The 22,875-nt window shown below is 35.1% G+C and overlaps 1 protein-coding gene across 1 annotated transcript in view; it reads left to right on the top strand.

The window, feature by feature from the left end:
- ADAM23 (ADAM metallopeptidase domain 23) overlaps nt 1–22,875 on the top strand; it is a gene marked incomplete at both ends in the record, with an annotated part of 78,797 nt that overhangs the window by 17,610 nt on the left and 38,312 nt on the right. Inside the window, 7 exons of the mRNA XM_082314723.1 lie at nt 8,039–8,102; nt 12,664–12,746; nt 13,482–13,545; nt 15,874–15,946; nt 16,497–16,570; nt 17,479–17,544; nt 21,414–21,485. Coding sequence (XP_082170849.1) covers nt 8,039–8,102; nt 12,664–12,746; nt 13,482–13,545; nt 15,874–15,946; nt 16,497–16,570; nt 17,479–17,544; nt 21,414–21,485 — 496 coding nt within the window. The remainder of the gene's footprint in view (nt 1–8,038; nt 8,103–12,663; nt 12,747–13,481; nt 13,546–15,873; nt 15,947–16,496; nt 16,571–17,478; nt 17,545–21,413; nt 21,486–22,875) is intronic.

The following is a 22,875-nucleotide window of genomic DNA, read 5'->3' as shown; positions in this document are numbered from 1 at the left end:
TTATAAAAACTTGATGGTGTCAAGAAGCTTCCTTCTCAATTACTGTGTTCAGCTGTAAATTAGAAGCATTAATTATAAGCAATATTTCAGTTATTCTGTCTTCTCTTAGTATTTTGTTTCTGTAATTTTAAGTGTTTAGTACAACCCTCATCAGGTATTCTTTTCCATCCTGTTGCTAAGGTTATGTTAAAAATGTGTATTTTATAATATTATGTATGCATGTGCGTTTGTAGGTTTGCTAATGTGCACTGTCTAGTGTTTTACTCATTCACTCTTCCAGGAGTACAGTAGGAGGCAGCACCAATCCTGCCATTGACCAAGGCCTTGCACTCTTGGCTCCATGTCTCAAATATTTCTCAGCGGTATTTCCAGCTTGTTGTCATCGACTTCTTTCATTCCTCATAGAACTTTCCAGATCAGTCCTTTTAATATTTTTTTCTTCTTTTTTGATCTCATTTTTCTTCATCTCCTTCCCTTCTCTTGAGAAAATATTTATAAAATAAGAAGTTTGTATGTGTGTCTGTTTCTATATATGTTTTATAGGGGAGAACTCATAACTGTAGCCATAGAAATTGATGCTGCAGTCCCTGACTTTTAAGCACTCAAGTTTTGGATTCCCCTGTAGCAATTATGTATGTCCCTATGCCTGCTGTGCAATGCATGAGTAGAGTTGTGCTCTGTAGAATGGCTATCAATAAAATCATTGACAGCAGAGCTTATTTCAACAAAACTGTAGGAAACTCAGCATAGGCTAATTTGTTTGAAATTTTACTTTTTTTTCTTTATGCTAATGTAAGAGCTCTTGGGATGTATGTTCCTGCATGGGATCTGGGAGCCTCTGCAAAGAGACATCTTAAAGAATTTGTAAAAAAAAAAAAAAAAACCAAACCAAACAAAAAAAAAAACACCAAAAAAACCCCCAAACAACAAACAAGCAAAAAACCCAAAAAACAAGCAAACCAAAAAAAAACCAAAACAAAACAAAAAAAACCAAAAAACAAACCAAAAAAAAACCAAAACCCCAACCCAAAAACCTGAGAGGACATGCTGTTTATCTTTTAAAATGAAGACACTGGTGTTGTGAATGTTAGCCCTCTTGTCAAACCACTTGCTTGTGGAGTGAAAAGACTTTATTCTGTGTACTCCTGATCCTGGACTTGATTAAGTGTGGATCTCACACCCTTCTGAACAGGGTTTTGATTGCCTGTCAGCTGAGATGCAACCACAGCCATTGGTTTGGTGGATTGTTAGGGTCAACAAGCTCAGGGCAAGGCAAATACGCATGTGGGGCAATATGACAATGCTATAAAATTCTGTGTGGCAGGATGAGGGTGTTTATTGCCTCCTCCTGTATAACAGCTACAGGTATCAAATACAGGAGGAGGTTTGAAAGGAGGTGCTCCTTACTTGTCACAGGATATTGTGCGTATTAAACTATCTACAGGAGTTGAAGGATGGGAAGAACCTACAGAAGAGGAATCTACTGAGGGCCATTGAAAACAATTATACTAACTCTGGTTTATGAAATCCTGGTGTCACAGATCCCTGGGTGCTGAGAAAACTCCCTGAAAAATTGCTCTGTGTGTGTATTTGCTGTCAAACAACATACTAAGCAGTTGTCTGACTTGATGCCTCCTTTCTTAGGTTATGTTCTTACTCCTTGCTCGCATATAACCACTGTAATGTGGCAGTGGTGAAGAACTGTTATCTTTCTAATCTAGTAGATTTTTCAGTCTGTTTCTGAGATGGCCCAGTCTTGTTAATAGTGAGATCTTTATGCTGAAGTGAATTACTAAGATCTCAGATTCTGTTATAGTCAGGCTGAAATCTTTGCATTTGGAGCTAGTATAAAGCCTGTGTGCTTGACATATGATTAATTAAGTTCATCAGGCTAACTCCTGAGAGCCTGTATCACTGAGTTTAACTTGATTCAATGACAGAGCTAAAGTTGTGCAATATAGTTCAACATGGAAGCATGGATTAAGGGAACCAAAATAAACTTTTAGTTTGCTGGAATACCGAAACGTATCTCTGATTCTGCTATAGTTGTTAATCTAATCTGAAGGTGGTCGTCAGCTCTCTATAAGTATAAATAAACTTATTTCACTAGTTTTAGAAATAAAATAATAAAAAAAAAACCACACCCACATCTGGTTGGATTTTTCCTTCATAGTAAGAGTTGGTTTAAATTGGACTGTTATCATTAGACACAAAGTATCAGAACATGTGGAGCATTCAGTGAATTCTTTAACAGGAGAAGAAACTAAATTTCTTTTGTATATAAAAGAGCTTGCTTTAAATGAAGGAAGCTTTGGCAAATATGGTTACCATTGAATGAGACCATTCTGGCAAAGACAGATGCTAGCCCTCAACCTTACACTACAGGTTAATAAAGTTCTTACTGATAATTCAAAACTACCTGTTTTCCAAGCTGGTGATGGAAGAAAGGGATCAATTAAAATGCAGTGTTGAATGAACTTGAACAGTTATTTAAATGAAATCTTTTTGTCAATTGCTCTTCTAGGAAATTTCTGTTATAGCAAATTACATTGAAGTTTTTTCCATGACACAGTACTCATATCTTCTGTAATATTGTCGAGCCATTCATTTCTTCGTATCCTTTTACATAGCACTTTTTAAAGTGGTATCATCTTCAGTGCTATGGTAAAGGAAAATATGGCGGAAATTGAGCAACATACTGTTCTTAATATTCTGAAGACCTCTTCAGGCTCCTACTTTCAAAATGCTTGTTGAAGTATCCATTAAAATATAGCATGCTCTGTTCTCAGATGGAGGGCTTCAGGACATAACTAGAGAAAGGATCATGAAGAATTTGTTGTCTGAACTCCCTTGGACTGACTCAAGGCTTCTTGCACTGAGGGAGGCAGACTAATCCAGAAAAGAATCTGGAGCATTTTCTGCACTATTCTATATGACTTCAGAACATGCTTCAGAATCATTATGGTATATTAGTAGCAGAAGTGAGTGGGGACTTCCTTTGATTCCATAGTTATGAAAAAGTGAACCTATACATCTGTGTCATCAGTCGTTTCTTTTAATTGCTTCTAAACATAGATGCTTCATCCACAGTATCACATTTTGATTTTTAAGCTCCTTCAAGATAACGTAAGAAAAAGTAGTGAAACCTTGTTGTATTTTAAAAAATAATAATGAATACTTGCAGTATATTTATTCCTTGGAGACACTCTTGTCAGAGCAGCTTCAAAGACAACAGCCAAGTAAAGACTACTGTAAATACATACTAGACACTTAATAATAAATTCCCATAAGAACAGTTGATTTAACAAAGCTTGTGGATATAATTGAAACTTGTAAGAGAAACAAGGCTATATAGATGGCTATTTCATTAGATGACAGTGTCTTGATGATCTAACAAAATGCCGTAGCAAGGTCTCAATTTGTTTTTCACATCTTTATGTCCTACTAAACTATATCTGTCAAATGGACAAAAACATCTGATGGGTGTTCTATTAAGTAATTAAACTAAACTAGGTTGCTCAGACACTGGTACTGAGCTTGAATAATTTCAGAATACTTAAAAAAATAAATTATTGGTTGGTAGTAGGTTAGTATAAAGATAATTTAAAAAGTATGCAAGAAAGATAATTCAGCTGTAGTGCGATTTTCCGCAGGCTCCGTACTAGGTTCCTGGAAGCTAACTTGGTTACTTGCATATGAGATATCTTTTGGTCATTTCATAGCCTTTACCTACCCAAATCAATTCTTTTCATCAGGATAGTTAAGTGCCAGCTAAGCTAAGCCACTTTTCACACTGCAGCTCTCCTGCTAATGAAAACAGCAGCAGTGAAATATGTGCTGAGGAAGTGGATGTGAGTTCTTCAGAAAGCATCTGCTGCTTGCTTTAACAGCTGGCCTGTGTCTTCAAAGGCAGCAGCTACTGGGAATGGTACATCCCTTTGTTGCTTATTTTGCATGTCTCAGTGTAACTCAGATAGAAGAGCTGGTGTTGCAGGACAGCTTAATAAAAACAATTACCTAAGACAAACACGGCAGGGTGGGAGGAACTATAGAAGAGGACACAGCAGACTAAATTTTTTTTTTTCATGAGTTCATGCAACATGTTGCAATTTGATGTGTTCATTGTAAGGCATCATGCTAATGTTTCACTAGCCTAAATATGCTTTACTCTGATGTGATCATGACTTATACGGTTGTTTCAATTAAAGCTTGCACTGTTTCTGGTGCTTATAATATGGAAAACCAAATTTGCTGTACTGCATTTCTGCTCAATCAAAATGTAAATGGATAAACTGAAAGGTGACAAAACACAGTCCAGTGTAGATGAGGCACAAATGTGTTTTCTAAAATTCAGGGCTGCCTTTCAGAGGTAAATTTAGGCTTTCTGTAAATGATAATGAAGGAAGAAGAGTTATTTTGTGATGTGGAGACCCCTACTTTATGCGTGAGTTCTGTATCTCATTCCTCAGGCACTTGTACATCTACATGGGCTCTTAATCAGTGTATGCCAGGCCCTTCTTTTTGATGCCGCTTGCATAAATGATCCCATCACACCTACTGGTAAAATTACAGTGCTCTTCTGTATGTGTCTTTCATATTGGAAAAAATGTTTGAAAGTTATTTTTGTTAAGTGTGTTTTTTTTTTTCTTTTCCTTAAATAATTTTTCCTGTCTTTTGTCAGATTTGTCAGCATTAATAACAGGTAAAAGTTTTGGTAGGGAAAATTTTCAGTAGCAGTTTTATGCTTATGTTTACAGCTGTTGTTATTCCTGGAGCTTTAGCAAAATACAGAACAAACTCCCTTACCCAAATTCTGCCTTTTTCTTTGTGGCAGTAGTGGAACATTTTTGCTGAATTTTTCAGTCCTAGACTACTCTCTGCAATATCACATTTCAATACTAACCATTTATAAGCATAGTTATGGATGTGTTTATACTGATTTTGCTATGAATATAGAGAACAGGACTGAGATTAGCTTTATTATAGAAGCAACTGGTTGTGTGTACTAGCAGAGCCATGTTGGAAAACACCTGCAAACATACTGTCCCCCTCCTGTTCCCGCCTCTTGCCCGGAGGCAACCTGTCGTTGTCTCAGGTTAGCAGTATACATGGAGGGATTTCTGGATGATCGGAAGTAAGGTGTTCTTTAGGATGTTTGCTAGTGTAGACAGATACTTGAAAGAAGAATAAGTGATACAAAGTACCTGGCAAAAATCAGGTACGTACCCAGGCAGAGGCATACGGTTTAAGGAGAAGCTGACTGATTTTTTTTTTTTTCAATGGAAAGTTCAAAATCTTGCTGCCCTCTGGGAAATGTTAAGAGAAAAATGCCCTTGCAGTACATTGGTGGTTATGTGTGACAAGCTTAAGAATGTAATAATGGTCAGAAACTAGTGTTAAATACCCTATTACAGCATAGCATGAGAACGGGTTTGTGAAAGACAATAGCCTTATAATAGATTTTCTACTCCAACTTCTAGGTGGTAGATACTGTGTTACATTTGGCAAAAAGTGCATTTTGTTTATAGTATGGCATTTGGGAAGTATATCATGAATAGCAGGCCTCAATTTTCTTTGGAGGGAATCTGTTCAGTATGAAGAATTTCATCAATGTGCCTTGTATCCAGCAGATCGCACAGGACAGTAGCGTTGGAAAGTCAGCAATGAGAAAAGTGTAGTCTACTGGAAAAGCCACTGTCTGCTGCATCCTTGCTTTGTATTTGTAATATATATATATAGGAGTATTCCATCATAAGCATGTCATGTTAGATATCCTGCCATGTGGGACACTGTATTTACTACCTGAATCAGGAATCCCTTTGCAGTTGGAAGTAATGAGAAGCTAAAAAATGGAAAAGGTTGGCAGATGAAGGAAACAACTGGGTTACAACAAAAGTTCAACCAAGATCCAAGAAAACAGCACTGAACTCTGGAAAGATTCTGCAAAGAAGTTTTGAGTAGCTCTTATGTCACATGAAATGGGATAAATCTAAGAGATAAATTCTGTAATTAAACTACAGTTAGTTGTGAGTCAGTAGACACAGTGGGAAATCACCTACTACAAGTCTTATGAGTTGCCGAAAGCACTAGATAGCACTGAAAGCAGTTCTGAGATCAGTTGTGTAAGGGTACTAGAAGAGGGCAAAAAAGGGGTTGTGAGAGTGTGAGCTTGATTTGGAAACGGGTAGGTAAGTGCTGATCCTTGAATTGGTTTGAGGAAACCAAAGTCTCCATGAATTCAAGCAGAAGTGTCTGTAAAAATCGGAATCTGGTCAAGGCCCTTTCAAGTTGAGCACAATACCAGTGTTTAACCATCCTCAGTGATTTTTTTAAACTTGCATCTAATCAGAATTTTCCATTTTCCTACTTGTGTCAGTTACCTCTAGCCTTGTCTATACCATCCCATTAAGTACTGAGGACGGCAGTCCTTATGCTTCGTAACAAGTATGAAAAATGCAAAGAAGAAAAGGACATTATCAACACTCCAAAGTTTAATTGTTTTGTATATGTAATCCTCTTTAGAAGCTTCAAACCTTGCCACATTGAAGAAGTGAATGTTTGCATTGTAGTCAAGTGCTTATACTATTTGTAAAGCACTTGTATTTTCTTGCAGAAAATTTATAGCTTCTTATGATACCAATAGAGAAAGTTAAAATGATTTAATGCAACTGAATTTATTTTTAAATCTGCACTTTAAAAATATATATCTATTAAATATTGCTATCAAAATGAAGGTTAAGACATATGATGAGACTTCAGTAATTATTCATGGCTCTTAGTGTTGGTTTTGCAGGCACAGAGTGCCCATAATGTGGTCTCTCAGTTGCATGAAAAAGGACTTTTAAGAGAACGGCTGGTAACTGACTTCTGCAGGATCTTCTCTGAGAAGTGTAGTGCCTGATAAATGTGGCATGAAGAATTGATTTTATGAGCCAGTAGTCCTGGAGTGAAAGTGTTATCACGACTGCTAATAGCCTAATCTGAGTTTGAGATACCCATTATCATAAGTTGTTGCTAGTCATGAATTCCCATCAGAGCTATTTTGTCAGATGAGGCTTCCATAATGATGATGGTTTTTTATTCATAGCAACAATATTTTTGTTTAGATATATGTACCACTATCAGACCCTTTAATGATTTTTTTTTTTTAATTTGGAAGGGTACAGGCTCTTAGAAGCTTGAAAAATGCTGGGAATTCTGGATCACATTAAATAAAATGCTTATCTTGTATATATGATGGGGCCAGTTAACATATTTAATTGCTCTGCTCTCCCTGGGCTGCTATGCTGCAACCCCAATTATGACGGGGTGAGAGGTGAATAGGACATTGAAGTTATCCCAGGATATGTACAGGCTAGCTTATCTTATTTAAAAAAAAGACATTTGAACTGTAAATTATACAGTATGGGAAATTTTTATGCTTCAGAAATTTGTCTTTCTAGAGTTAGAAAAAAAATAAGAGTGAGAAAACAATCTGAGAAGAAAACGTGAAAGGAAGAAAAGAGGTAGTATGGGGTAGTATGTGTGTGTGTGTTTTGTTTTGTTTTTAAGAACTACTGTTTTTTGAAAAAAAAGAGTATTTGCAGTTGTGAAAGTGAGGTACAGGTAAAGTATACACTCTTGTCTTCAGAACAATTCAGCCTTACATATACTCTGTTTAACTTTTAGATAAAATATAAAACTTATTTGAAAACAATAATGAACTAAACATACATTTTTGTCAGTACCAAGTACTGGCAGCAAGGAAAGTTCTAAAGCCATATTTTTTGCATATTTAAAACGCTGATAATCTAATTGTAAAGCTAAAATACAGGGGATTAGTTTGCAGAATGAAATTCCCCCTTCTGTAACACACTCTGACTTCAAGTGCACCAGCAAACCATTTACTGGACACAAGCTGCTTGATTTTCTTTAAACTAATCTAGAAGGAAAGAAAAAATAGTTTGAAAATTCTAACAAAAAAAAACTCAAACCCACCCATAACAGTAGAAAGAATATTCAGATTTTTTCTCATCTTGATTTTTCCTTTCTTTGACAGTGACTTGTTATCTTCCAATTATGTGGAGATTCACTATGAAGATGGAAAACCAAAGTTTTCTAAGGTATTGTGCTCTTAAAATGTGTCAGAATGGTCTTTCTGAGGGAACAATGCCAATAAAATGTTACAAAAAGAAAAAAAGTTTTGCAAGACTTAAAAGCACCAGAAGCCTTTTTCCACACATACAGGGTAACTGTGATCTCATCTTGTAAGCATATCTCAGTAATACAAGAAGAATTGTACAAAAAAGGAAAGCTGTGTGTCAGGGTAAGGGATAGGCAGTGGTAGGTGGTGGTGGTGAAGATGATCCACATACTGCCAGAACGATTACATCTTGTAAAACGTAAGGGATGAAGTCACCATCGGTGTAGTCTTCATTAATTATTGACGTGTCCTTAGCACAGAGTGCAAGGGGAAGGGATAATGGTAGTGTAAGACATTCAAACAAACCAAAAACACTTGCAGTGACTTTTCTTTGCAAGAATTACACAGTTGTGAAACAGAAAATGAAAGACTTAACTCTAGAGGTTAAAGTTTCAGTTATTACAAAACCAGCATATTGCTTGACATCCAATTAATTATATTTGTCAAACCAGCCCCCAAATTGAATTCAGTGCCATAGGCTATTGATCCAAAGACAAAGAGATTAAAGTTATGCAAGATAGTTCAGCCCTGACTAAGGGAACCAGATCAGTCTTTTTGTTTGTTGTAACAAAATGAGGACTGGTAGGTTCCTAGGAAGGTTATAAACTACATTTTCAGGGAATTACTTTTTTCATATTTGGTATGAAGGCTGGAATATTTGTTGTGAGCTTATTACATGTGAAATATATCTCTATTTAGAGTGGTGGAAAGCAAGCATTCAAGTTGCATTTATGCCGTCAGCAAGTCAGGATTGTTGTTTGTCCAGGTATTACATGTCTAGTTTGTTATTTTGCTCTTGTTATAGAGAATCTTAAATAAAACAATGTATGGTAGATTAGGGCAAAATTAAACAATCACATTGCAATATAATCATTGCAATATACTGTTTTGTTTTCTTCCACTGAAGAAGTAAAATAGTTTCACGTAACATACTAAGGAAGTTGTTTCATTAAGACTCAGTACTCTGCAGAATAGGCAAAAATGGTAAGTGATGCAAGAAAACAATTCCCTCTGGCATTTAGACAAGCTCATGCAATTGTCAGCTGCAGCACTAGCAGCGAGCACTGCGGTTGCTGAATCATGAATCTGACTGAAAATTGTATTAGAACTTTAGACTCAGCAAATGGACTACCTTTGCATGCTGCAGTAACTTGATCCAAACTTCCTAGGGGATGTTTTCTGAATTGATTTATTTAGAAACACTAATAGAGCTCTTGAGGTCACATTAATCTGTAAAAGGCTTCATTATAAGTTCAGAAAACACACACACAATTCGTGTAGGAGATCAAATAAGGACTGTATCCTGGTCTTTTGCAGTATCTTATAATCCCTTTTAGACCTGGGTAAGTAAAAGATTGTTTTGTTTCCTGATGTCAGTGTAAAGAAATGAGATCTTGATGAAAAGTATTGTATTTTCTAGAAAGGGGTAGTTTATTACAAGAGCGAAAACACTGAAGAACAAACAGCAATTTCTTTACTCAGAGGACTGTCTTTAAAAAAAAAAATCTTGAAAAGCTACTTGTGTGAGAAAGATAATAATGATTTAGTTGTTACAAAGCATGGCTTGTGCATTCTCACTGATGGAAAGGTGAATATGTAGTGATTGCTTTCTGTGTAGTACTTTTATTTAATTATGCACAATAGTCTGTTAGGAATTTCATTCAGAATCTGAATAACTCATTAAATAAGATGCAAAATGGAAATAATGCTGTGCATACTTAAACAAAGAACATTTACATTTTTGGTACTTCTTGAGTTATAATAATTGCAGAAGGAATGGGTCCAATATGCTTGTTGGAATTCAGATGACATACAACACCAGAATTAAGAATATTTTGATGATGAATGTTATGTTTTTCAAACAATATGTGAGAGAGACGACCACACTTAGGGGTTTTTAATAAAACTTTTTGAGAATACTTTTTATCTTTAGTTTAGCTGGGGTTATTGTTGATAGACATTAAAGATGAACTACTTAAATGAGGTAAACTAGTATCATTCAGTTTTCCTCATTTTAGCTTCACTGACATATAGCAGCAGAATTTGTGGTATTTAACAGCTTCTAAATTCACTAGTCCTTTTTCTTTAGAACAGTCAAAGTAATGCTTTAGAAAGTCATTGGATTCTTTCTAAACATTCATAGCTTGAACAGTCTGTTAATGTTGCTCTTTATTTATTTTCTGTCAGCAGAAGCAAAGTATAATCTTCTTGTTTACTCAGTTGAACCATTCCTATGAAGCCAGTTTATTTTACCCTTAGTCGCGATAAGTAGTTCTGTAAGCCTTTAACAGTCCAATCGATTTATTCCTCAGCGATTTATGGAATTTTACATATTAGTAATTCTGCTGTCCAGCAATAAGGATAGAATTAATTTCTATATCAGAACAGAGAGAAAGGATTTAATAACTTGCCATGTGGCTGCCTATAGTATCTAATCCTAAAAATATGCTAAAGCTTTTAGGTTTTTATACATATTTAGCTATTTACAATCAAATAATACAAAACCCTTGATAGTGCAGTAGAGCTCTACTTCCATTACATGGAGAAATTAAATCACACAAATTTAGTACATAGAAGAAAACTAGAACATATAGAGAAAAATGTCAAATTGTAAAACTACAGAAAGTAAAAAAATTGGAGATTTAAAAAGAACTTAATGAAATAATTTTAACACTAGTAATTCTTGTATGTGAGTAGATGATGCTTTGACAAAATAATTATTTCTTAATTTCTCATCTGAATAATTTATTTATTGTAGTCTGCTGTTAAGGCCTCTTCCTAGAAGCTTCCTAGTCTCTGGGGTACAGAATCATGCTCCCTCTTTCTGACTTCATAGATCTTTGTGTTTTCTACAAAATGAGACTGCTTTAGCTTGATTCATGTGGGATGCTCTGACGCAAAGTAGCCAGTAACTTTGGAGATCAGAGCACGCTTTTAGAAGGTGGGGAGATGTGAGTTGACACTCCTCAAGGTGACCTGCGAAATTGTTCAGCAGTTGGGGAACCTGGGATGAGTGCTGTAGTTATTAGCCAGAGAGGGGCATTGGCATGTAATTGTCAATATTTTGGAAAAAAAAAAAGGCACTGCAACTCCATTTTGTGAGGGTCTGTCTTGTCACTCTGTCTTAAGTGTGTTCTGCACATGCTTGAAGTTCTCTGTCCGCTTTAAGGAGAGCTTAGGAGCTAGTTGCTTCAGGAGAGGAGAGCTCAACTTAGCTCATTTTATGATGAAAAACCAGGCAGGTCCAGGGAACCTCAGGGAACCTGCACTTTTTATTCAGAGGAAAGCATGTAGCATTCACTACAGTTTAGTTGGCATCTAAGCTAGGCTTTTCTGGATCAGAACTTTAAGTATGTACCAATTCTCCTGTGTGGTATTTTGGTCTCCTGCTTTGTCCTGTCCCGTCTGTGTCGTCCGTCCCGTCCCCCCCCCCATATGCATTGCAACTTCCCTTATGCTCTTGTGGAGAAGTGGAAGACTACACAGAGCTTCATTGCACTCCCATTTGGTAGCACATTTTGCACTAATTCTATTCAGCCTAATCCCTGCATCAGATGACTGTTTCAAATCTTGCATTGCAGCATTCAGCAGGGTCTCCCTTACTCTTGATATCATTAGGGCCTTTGAGAACTGAGGTTTTGGATCACAGTTTTGGATGTAGCTTGCCTAATTTTGGTGTGTGTTTGTTTGTTTGTTTTTTAAAGTCTCTAATATTTAAACACACTTGTAGGTAATTTAAATGTTGTTATTTTTTAAATAAAAGGCAGGACCTTGTCTAAAACATGATTGCTGACTTCCTTAGAGAAACACAAAAATCCTGCCATTTTTTGAATAATTTGGGTTTTGCATCTATTTGCAATTTTATGCAGTTAAAATTAAGAGTTGACTTTTGGTACCCTTTTGATATGTACAGTAAAAATGCAACTGTGCACTTTAGCGTTGCTAAACTGGATTCACTTTCTGGCTCATTCATCATTAGCGATATTGGTACCTACAGTGTAATGATGTAATATTTTAACTGATAAATTTTTAGTGAGACAAAATTGGTAGAATCCAGATCTAAGCCAAATACATGCCAGGTGATTGATTGAACACTGTATCACTTGTAATTTTAACAGACCTGGAAGGCATCAAGAAACAATTCAATGCTCATGTAACCTGCATTACATAACATTTTTACAGAATCAGTTTACAGCAAAGAATTGCACTTAAAAAAAGATCAAGAATGCTGTGACTTCAACAAAAGAATAACCCATGTTATAGATTGAAGACTTATATAAATTAGTCTTTACTGGGCACAGTTTTTCTCTTATAAGCAATTAGGGCTACTCATTGGTATTTACTTTACTAATCACTGCTCTATCTGAAATTTTACCTAATGCAAGGTATTAGATCTTTTTTTGCCTTGGTTTTAAGCAACAGACATTAAATCAGAGTAATTGTGTGTGTGTGATTTTTTGTTTGTTTTTAAACATTATTAGGGTGGAGAGCATTGTTACTACCATGGAAATATCAGAGGTATCAAGGATTCCAAAGTTGCTCTTTCAACTTGCAATGGACTTCAGTAAGTACATGTTCTCATTTTTCAAACAAGGCTATTAACTAATTATTACTCTTGAATATTATCTTTTAATATGTGAGGGACTGAAACTCTACAGGCCCAAAGATTTTTGATGTTCTGAAATGCCAGTACCAGCTATGCCAAACTGCCTGCATTTTTTTTTTTAGTATCATTGGGATTAAAGTCTTTTGATTCTATCTCATGAAACCTTTGATTATTGTAAGTGCAAATAAATATTTCACCAGATAACTTATTAAGGTAAAGCATAAATGAGAATTGTACTTTAGCAGTTTGCATGCTCAGTATTCATGTGTGATTCTGTCAGCCAACAGAAAAATTGATCTTTTTGTTAGATTGTACAAGGAAAAAAATGTAAGAAATTAGTCCTTACTAGGATTAATTACTAGTAAGTGCAACTCACCTGTTGATTGTATTCTGCCTGCTAATGTGTGCCTTAGGACTTCCTCTTTCCAAGGTCAATTCTTTGCTCTCTTTGGTGCTTTATCATTAGATTGCCATTACATTCAGTGTTAGTTCATTAAAATGCGCCTGATCTCTTAAAAAAAAAATTCTTAGCTTTAGCCACATGCAGTAGTAATGAACATATATGGAATTTATTTTAATATTGATCAGTTTTTCATCCCTAAGTTTGATTTTGTCCCATCAAAAAATCATATCCTGGAGTCAAATTAATTGCCATGTAATCCTAAATATCACTTCTTTTTCTCTATGTTCTAGTGGCATGTTTGAAGATAGTACTTATTTGTACTTGATAGAACCGATGGATCTGACCCACAGCTCGGTAAGTTTATTTTTATCCAATTTATTTGGTTTGGGAAAGAGAATGCTCAAGGAATAGCAAATAAAAGTATTAGAATAAATCAATAAATGAATGACCTCTTTCATGCATTCATATGAAAAACGAAAATATTTTAAAACACTTGATTGGAATTTACTTAAGGCAAGAAGTGTGTAAGTATGAATTACCTAAGATTTTTCTCTGCTTTTCTTTGATCTTTCTTTTCCTAGTTATTGTTGATCATTTAGATGCTGGGAGTAGACTAATAAGACTGTTTCCACAGCAAATGGTTATGGACTGTTGAAAAGTGTTTATCAATTTGCTCTAGTACTTGAACTGAAGGGTTTATAAATTCATAGAAGGGATCTCTGGAAGTCATTTATTCATCCTTCTCTAAATAGTTGTATCAGATTGCTCTTGACCTACCATGTTTCCACAAGAAGCTTAATGAAGTAGAGCTTAATTATATCTGGGTATCTTTCACTTTATGTATGTTAAGTCAGTGGTCGCTCTATAGCTTAAATGATTCTGATCCAGCATATTCAAATATATGACTATGCTGGATCAGCATGTAGGACTGCATTTACGCAAGTATCTTGCTAACTATTATTATTTTTATACTTCATGTTAAGTATTATAATACAGCTGTTCCTAAAACTTTAGCTGTTAATAGAACTGACTCAATTTCATAGACAGTGGTAAAACCAGGTAGATTTCTACCTCTTGAATGGTGCAAGGATTTGAGTGATTTTCAGTGAAATGATTCTGCAACATTGAGACAGAGAATTCTTAAGGTTTGTATCCTGCTTGGTCTGTAGGATATATTCCAGATGCTGTATCACAGCTCTCAAGCTTGTCTCCATCTAGTACTTACCAGTATATGACAAATAAAGTAATGCTGCAGAACTGATGTTTTAGTGACTGTAAAGCTGAACTTACAGTCCAGAGAAAGATCTGCAAAATCTTCAACTCCTGACGCTTTCAGAGAAACTAGATCAACATTCAGAGGAATCGGTATCATTAGGATGGTCAATCATGGGGCTGTAAATGAAACTATAGAGACACAGGAAAATGTTACATCCAAAAAGATTTCTCGGTCTCCTCACGAACAATATTACGTGCCATGTGTTAAGCTATGTAATGCATTTTGGTGTAGCACATATTCATAAAGGTTGTAAGGCTGAAAACTGACAGCACAGATACAGTAAATTAATGGAGATTATATTTATAAAATGGTATCCGTATAGTAGCCAGAAGAGAATTTGTCTAAACTGTTTTCTTGCCTGGCTGGACAAAGAAAACCAGGATCTCTCTCTCAGTGTGATATTTCAGTAAAACTTGGAAGTAGAGCAAAAGTTCTAGTTATAAAAGTGAGATACCATCTGCCAACTCTGTTGAGGATTCAAGTGGAATTGTAAATAAGACAGATGAGATGAATATTTTTCTCAAAACTACTGAAGACGAAAATAATACAGCTACAGAGAGCTTTCAGAGGCTCATTTTTTGATTGTACATGAGATAAATATCTTGGACACAGCTTTCAGCATGTAGTTTATTCAGCTTGATTAATCTTAACTACAGTAGATGCTGTATAAAAGTCGTGTCCTCCCACCCCCCAAAAAAAACCAGCAAAAATATGCAGTATTTTCCTTCAACGTGTTATGTATTTCTTATGGAAGTTACAGAACAGTAGCATCCTACCCTTTGAAAAGAATTTCTTGTTTTGGCAGGCTCTGCAGAGGAGGTGTTACGGAAGAAAAGATAGTTGTTTTCTAGAGCAGATACCAAAATGTGGTAATTTGGGGCATGTCAGACTTCTAAAGAAAATACGCATTAGAAGTCTTCTCCTGTTTAAGTGTTGTATACACCAATAACAAAGGGTGAAAAAAATCCTCTTAAAGATAGCGTATTGATTAGTTTCTTGCATTTTGCTGCAATTAGAACGATACATTTTTGTCATAAATAGTAATAGTTGCTTTTCATCTGTGGGAGAAAGATTTCAACTAGATATATACTCTGTAATTTGATTTATTGGAATAAATAGTCTGTGTTCTCTAACAGTAAGGCTTTTAAAGGACCTTTTTCAAGTAATCTCAAAGACATCTGTGATACTTCTGCTTTGTAGGCCAGTAAATGTGCTGAAGCAGAGAGGCTCCATGATTTGCTCAGGTTTGCAAATAGATTGCTTCAAATTAGTACTGTGCCAAATTGGTACTGTGGTTGCTTGCATTTTATGGAAAAATGATAAAAATGATAAATACTGAAGGAACTACCTCACTTTTCACTTGACATTATTAATTAGAAGAAAATGTCATGTATTTTTCTTATCAGGAAAGTAATAGTAGGCCACATATCATCCAAAGAACTTATGGAACACAAGCCTCCAAGCAGTTCCAGGACCTTGGTATGTTTTTGCTTCTGTTATGAGTTTTTCAATATTGGAAATAATTGTACATAACTTGAAAAATTTGTAACTTGAAAAATTTGAATATTAGGCTAACAGTCTATATAAAATTGCTGATTATTTAGAAAAACTTGGAAAATAGATACTAACCTGACTTTTTTCACAATTATTGCAATGGAATTTAGAGTTGTCAAAAAGCAGCTGAAAGATTTCCATCCATGAAGACCTGTATTTAGCTTTCTTCTGCAAATCATTTAATGTAATAAGTGATATTAATGCTATTGAGGACACAAGATGGAAGAAAACATACATTCTAAGCCCAGGTTACAATCTCTTTACCTCCCCTTGCATGCTTTAATTCTAACTTTAGATTTGTAAATGCCTTGAGTTTTGAAATGAGATATTTTACGTTTTGTGTATGTTAAAAAAGGAAGTTTTCAATAGCAAAGGTTCTTCTAATTTTGATGATCTTAGTCTACTTTTGGTTTGGACAGTGTACATAAGTAGTTTAAAATAATGCCATGAAATTCTTAAATTGTAATTTGTACAGAGACTGAATCTAGTTCTGAATGGCCCTTTCTGTCTGAACTACAGTGGCTGAGGAGAAAGAGAAGAAAGAGAGCAGTGAGTAGAAGTGTGACCTCGAGTTAAGACCATTTATAAAACCAAAACCACTAATTTCTGGATTTTTTAATGTTGAGAGAACATAGGCTTTAGAAAACAAATATTTTTGTTAGCTTAATATTGTCACATAATACAATTATCAAATGATAAAACAAGATGATTATTCTTGAAAAATAGAGTATTTGGAGAAAAGTGGATAAACTTTCTAAAGTGACAGCAATACTATTCATCAATTGAATGGAAGTTTAGTAGTGAAAATGAGTTTAGAATTTTGAGTCTGCTTGAAGATAAAGAATAATTTTGAATGAAGTCTTGCTACTTTATAGTTATCTGACTTTATTTTCATTTGGCTTGTTAAGTAGCATGATTAAATTAAAAATCCAAATGAGGACACCCAGAACTGGGTTATTGAGAGAGCAGAAGTAGACAGTCCTTGTGATCTGTACATGCATATGTGTCAGTTAGGGGAATAATTGAGTTAAAGAAGATTAATTTGTATTTCTTCACTGAGTTGCACAATCCACAGCATTTTTTTGAGGGCATATCTATTTTTAGTAACTTCCTTCCTCATTAAATCTGGGATGAATAGTACAGTAGCCCAAGAGTTTTTAGTGTTTGAGATTTTTCTCCTTTGTGAAAATAAGAGGAAGGAAGCAGTGGTGGCTTCTCCACTGAACCAAAAAGAATAGACTCTAAACATTCTCAATGATCTGACTCAGATTCTCAGCCAGTGTCTATCATAACTCACTAAGTTACTGGAGCTATGATTATTTACTCTAGTTGAATGTCTCACCCAGGTTTGCACACCCTATGTAATATTTATGGGCAATCCTATTAAATCAGCTGCAGTTATTTTTGAAAATCACTGCATCTTCATGATTTCTCAAAGAATTTCTTTAATCCATCAGGTATCTCGTGGTGTCTTTGAAGAAATGAAGTATCTGGAGCTCATGATAGTCAATGACCATAAAATGGCAAGTATATCAGTTCAGTGGTAATCTTCCTTCTGATTATAATTTGTAGGTTGATGTACAGCACTGTGCTGCATCAGCTACTTTTGGGTCAAATATTTCATTTATCAGCAGCTGTTAACATTTGTACTGTAAGACGCAGTGTAGGCCATAATACCTGATAATGCTTAATGTTACCTAAGATTTTCTACAGCAATTATATATTCAAAATATGTCTGAAACACTTTGGTATCATATGAATAATTTAATATGCCTATAACCAATAAAGTAAAGCAACAAAACGTTTATGTCCAGAACAAACACACTAAACATTCTAAAATTACATCCTATCCTTTAAGTAATAAAGAAAGAGGTCAGAACTTGTTACTTTGAGTTTAGTTTTACTAACTTAAATTTTAATGCAGCAAAGCATATAGACAAAACTATCTGATTGTTCTTCCTGGCTATTCCACACCTATAAACAGGATTCATAATGAAGTACAAGATAAGTTGTTTGTTCAATTCAGAAAGTGTTTGTAATTTGATTTAAAAAAAAAAAAAAAGAAGAGGGGGGGAGGGGGGAAGCCCACTGTTGTTTTCTTCTTGTCTTGAGGGATGACTGGAAAAAATCAGACCAAGTGACATTTGTTATTTAAATGTTACTGCTTTCACTAATTATGCCAAGTAAGGCTATCAAAGTGTCCATGTGTTACCCCTATGAAAAATCAAGAGAGAGGGGCCTGGGGAGTAATAAGTTTGTAAACCTAAACACCTATTTTATAGACCCTTTTTGAAAAGCATCACAAATTTGAGTCTAAAAGCAAGCTACATTTTAATTAGAGCATATCTGTTATGGAAAAATACTCAGTGTAGGTTTAAAAGTTTTCTAGTAACAAAGAATATACTACAACCAACAGTGAGTAACTCTAAAATCAACTTGATTGTGCCTTGTTCTGAGCCCTTGTCTTCCTTAGCTTTCTCAGCTGTTCATTGACTAAGAGGCAAATAAGGATCATCAACTCTTAGTATGACTTTGCTTCTGTGTGAACAAGTCCTTTCTTTTAAATCAAATTCTGTTGATAAACAGTTTCTGATTTTTTTATGTGCAAGTAATATAAACTTTTAAGTTTCTGTAAGAGCTCCTTGCATCTCTCGCTCTACTGCATGTTTTCCCAATGCTTTATGTTGTTGTGGGCTCTTTTGCCAACACTGAAGGATGGTTTTATAGAGCCAGAAATAGTAGATACCAGAACAGGATGCAGTATTTTGTACTTGTTCCAGTGCTGAATAGACAGATAATACAACCTTCCCTTATTTGTTTAATAAATCATAGAAATAGTCTGGGCAAATATAACCTATATTAATCTCTGTCAATTCAGCCATGTGGGGGGAATTCGAATGGGTGGAAAGAGTAGGACAGAAATTTCTTCAACTGTTTTCACTTGTAAAGCCACCTCGTAGGAAACTATTCTAAGAGTGCTCACGTGTTAGTTGTTTAGGGTAGGGCAGAGTAACGTGAAGTTACAGGCATTTTGTTGTCTTGTTTGAGGTCTGTGGTTAGTGTTCCTTATGAAGAGATAATATTTCTATGTCTGTTTCTTCTGGCCTCTCATATTACAGACATGCTTAAAGGACCATCCTGTTCACTGCACTTGTTACAGACACTAACTGTTTCCTCTCAGGCTTTATTTGTTAGAACTTTAGACCACAAGCATTCAAGATTTTTTGCTTCAGAGTTGTCAGTGACTCAGAAGCAGATAATAATTCTTTTCAAGGAATAAAATGGATATACTTGAAGAAGTGTTCGCAATTACGAGTTAAATCCTGCCAATCCAGAAGCTCACGAAGTCTACTTTTAAGGTTTTCTGTTTACCAGTAGAGGGCAGATTTCTCCTGCAGCAAGGTTCAGTGTCAGAAGAAGTATCTTAAACCTCTTTGGCCATTGTGTTGTTGAGTGGTTAATACTATGTATTTTCACAAAATTTTGCTTTCCTGTAACACTAAAGACACAGCTAAACCTATTTAATTAGGTTGTTGCACTTTTTACTGACTTAGCTTAATTTCTGTTTTAGGAGCTGTGTTTAAACACATTATGTTGTATATTGCTATTGATTTTGGCATTTAAATACTTTCATGAAAACAAAGAACATTTTCCAAAGCATATTATTTTACCTTTCCACTTATGGGGAAGTTTGGGATTGACTCAAAACAAAAAGACAAAGCCACCCTTGCCTCCTCCCCCCTGTTATTTTGTTCTAGCATCATGGTTCCCTAGGGAGCAAACAGAGTCCCGTGATACAGATACTCTTCTCAGTGTACATCCTAAGGGCCTACTGGCACTGTAGCAGAAAGTGCTTTGTTTTGAGAACAGTTACAGGGGAGGGGATCTCTGCAAACCTATGCTGTAGGATCTTTGGGTATTAAAACCTACTGTGGATGTGCTGAAGCATTGTGGAACTTAACAGTGAATAACTGCATATGTAAAAAATTTATCTTCTTCCAGTCAAATGAATGAGTGTCATCAAGTTTGATGAACTTTTTGTTAATCTCTATGGCATTTTGTCCATATAAAGCTAGATTGCTTGTGCAAAAATAAGTGGAACTTAAAGGGATGGAAAATTTGTTATCTAATAATATACTGTGTGTGTGTCACTCTTCTGACTTTCAATTTGAGAAACAGATTATTTAATTTTAAAAGTGTAGATGTCTTGCAGTTTTACTTTTGCCTTCACACCAGGCATAATTCTGGAACATGGGATTTGTCTGTTTTGTAATTCTGATTTGGGAAGGTAGTTAATCATCTAACTTATTTGATGAGAGTAGCTACTCAGTTGCTCAGAGAAGAGTCAGACCCTCTTGTTTCAAGACCTCTTTTTGAGTACTGTGTTTCATAGTAGGAATAGCTGACACTTTCATGGAACTTGATAATGCTTGCTCATGAGGTGATGAGATTTGTTGCTTATAACCAGTAGCTGAAATTAATAGGAGTTTTTTAATGAAGACTTTTTACCCTCTTTGTTCTATGCAATTTTGTGTTCCTTTTCTGTTAAATTTTGAAGACTTATTTTTTCTGCCTGCAAATCATATTGTGTAATGCACTTTTGGTTTATAATTTTACTGTTTTTTGAAAGTCATGGATTCATGTTCAGATACCATGGCAGCAACTTTGGAAAATTTGACTTGGAACAGAGGGCACTTGTGGGGCAGGATGAGGAAAGACATGAAACAATTGTAAGGACATGCATAGAAATTAGGAAGCAGAGCTTGTAATACAGCTCATCTAAGTCTATAGAAACGGAAAAAAAAATGAATTTAAAACTTAAGATATTCAGCTTAACTCTTTTCCACTTTTACCATGCGCTCCCTCTTCCTTTTTGCCTTTTGGTGTAACTCATGCTACTTGTCATAGAAGTCTTGTGCTATAGTAGAGAAAGGAGGCCTTTGCAAAGAGCTGTACACAGGACAAGTGGTAAATGCTTCATCTTCATGTCTCATAATTATAGTCATGGAATGTGGTTGGTACAGTCTGATATTTAACTCATCAGGTTAAGGACAGTTTTAACGGCTACATCATCCTCTCAATTTTGAGCTCATGTTTATGTTCATGTTTACCTGTAATTTTGTCTGGAACATTTGAACTATGATTCTAAATAGGATATTTCTTGTGGCTAAATGCTCCTTTTATAAATGTGAAAGGCTGTCTAGCATACATGGCTTCCTTTATCTTCCAGGGATTCTTGAATGTGAGATATAGGCTGTGATCTGAAAAGCTTTTTGAGTTTTTCCCCTTACACTTTCTTAAAATACTAATTTTCCTTTCTTGCTGTAAAAATAAAGGATTAGTAATAAATCTTTAAGTTCTCACTGTGTTCTACTTTTTCTTCTCTTTTTAGTTCAAAAAGCACCGTTCTTCAAATGCATATGCAAACAATTTTGCAAAGTCTGTGGTAAACCTTGTAGATGCTGTAAGTATCAATGTTTCTTCTGAAAACTGCATCACTGACTTAGTTTAGCACTATATTTAAAAAGTTAACATTAGCAGATACCAGGATAAAAAAAATGAACAGTTATAAAAATTACATTTTGGAACTTTTTTCCAGTTCCTCTGCAGAAGAATAGCCTGAGGTGAATGTTTAAGAAACCACCAAATTATCCTTGGCATTTTTCTCAAAGCTTACAACTGCCAGAGTTTGCCCTTGGCAGGGGGGATTTCAGACTTGAAGCAGCTTTCAGTATCTGTCACTGCTTAAGAATGAGATTTACTTGAGTTTAGATTTGTGAAACAAATCTAACCACAAGTGGTTGAAGCTGGGAGTATAGCTCACAAAGGATACACATATCTATTGGGAGAAAAAGAGTGTGTGAATAAAAATTGTCCATTATAAATCTGTATTTATGGCTTAAAACCAAACAAAATCCTGTTGTAGTACATTATAAATGGGTGGCACTGACACAGGTACCAAACTTGTATCTGTGACTAAATTTAGAACAATTTCACATACAGCGTATAAACTAAAAGTAAGATTTGTGGTAAAATTTCATTTTTTCTCTTTTTGATATACATGTAATAACCACACACATTTCAGAGCAGCGTAGTGAAAACAGGATAGATTCATGTGATGAATACAAAGGCTAGCAAAATTCTGACTCTTAAGTCCCCTTTCCATGTGACATTATTGGTACCAATAGAACTGTGTGATATGATTCAGTGCAAAACATTGTCAACAGTTTGCTTAGTTCAGAGGAAGCAATACAGTATTTGTTCTTACTATCTTACATATAAATTATTATGTATTCTGTATGTATATTGAAAATTTAGGTGAATATACTTATAGTACATGAAATACTGGGTGTTTTGGAATATTTTCATGTAATGGTCTGAAAATGCCAGTAGTCTGAAGAAAAGTTACTAGAGCAGATAAAAATATAAATAATCGAAATAATATTTCTGCAATTTATATTGGACATTCCCAAGGAAAGGGTGACATCTTCATTTTTTTTCTCAGCTGATTATTATTTCATTGTATTTCTTCTGCATTTTAACAAAAGTTATTTAATCTGTCTTTCCTTTCTCTGACTATTCCTTCTGTTTTTCCATTTTTATTTGCTGCATGTGTTTATACAGAAGCATTCAGCTTCTCTCCAGTGTAGAATTCAGTCCCCTCATAGAGATCTTGCAAAATGACATCTTAATGGCCTTTTCTTTAAACAAAGCATGAAAAGGAGCAGAAATTTCTGCCTTGTTATTCCCTTGTGTTCATAGGGAGTGGTCTGTGTTTCTTACTGATATATTATTGGGAAAAGACTATTTGCTTTCAGAGGCTTCCAGGTTCTCTGCCCCCTCTTCCATTCTTT

This window comes from Platalea leucorodia, assembly GCF_965183815.1.
Source record: "Platalea leucorodia genome assembly, chromosome: 5".
Classification (NCBI taxonomy): Eukaryota; Metazoa; Chordata; class Aves; order Pelecaniformes; family Threskiornithidae; genus Platalea; species Platalea leucorodia.
The sequence above is the reverse complement of the archived record's forward strand: the minus strand, read 5'-3'. Positions and strand labels throughout refer to the sequence as shown.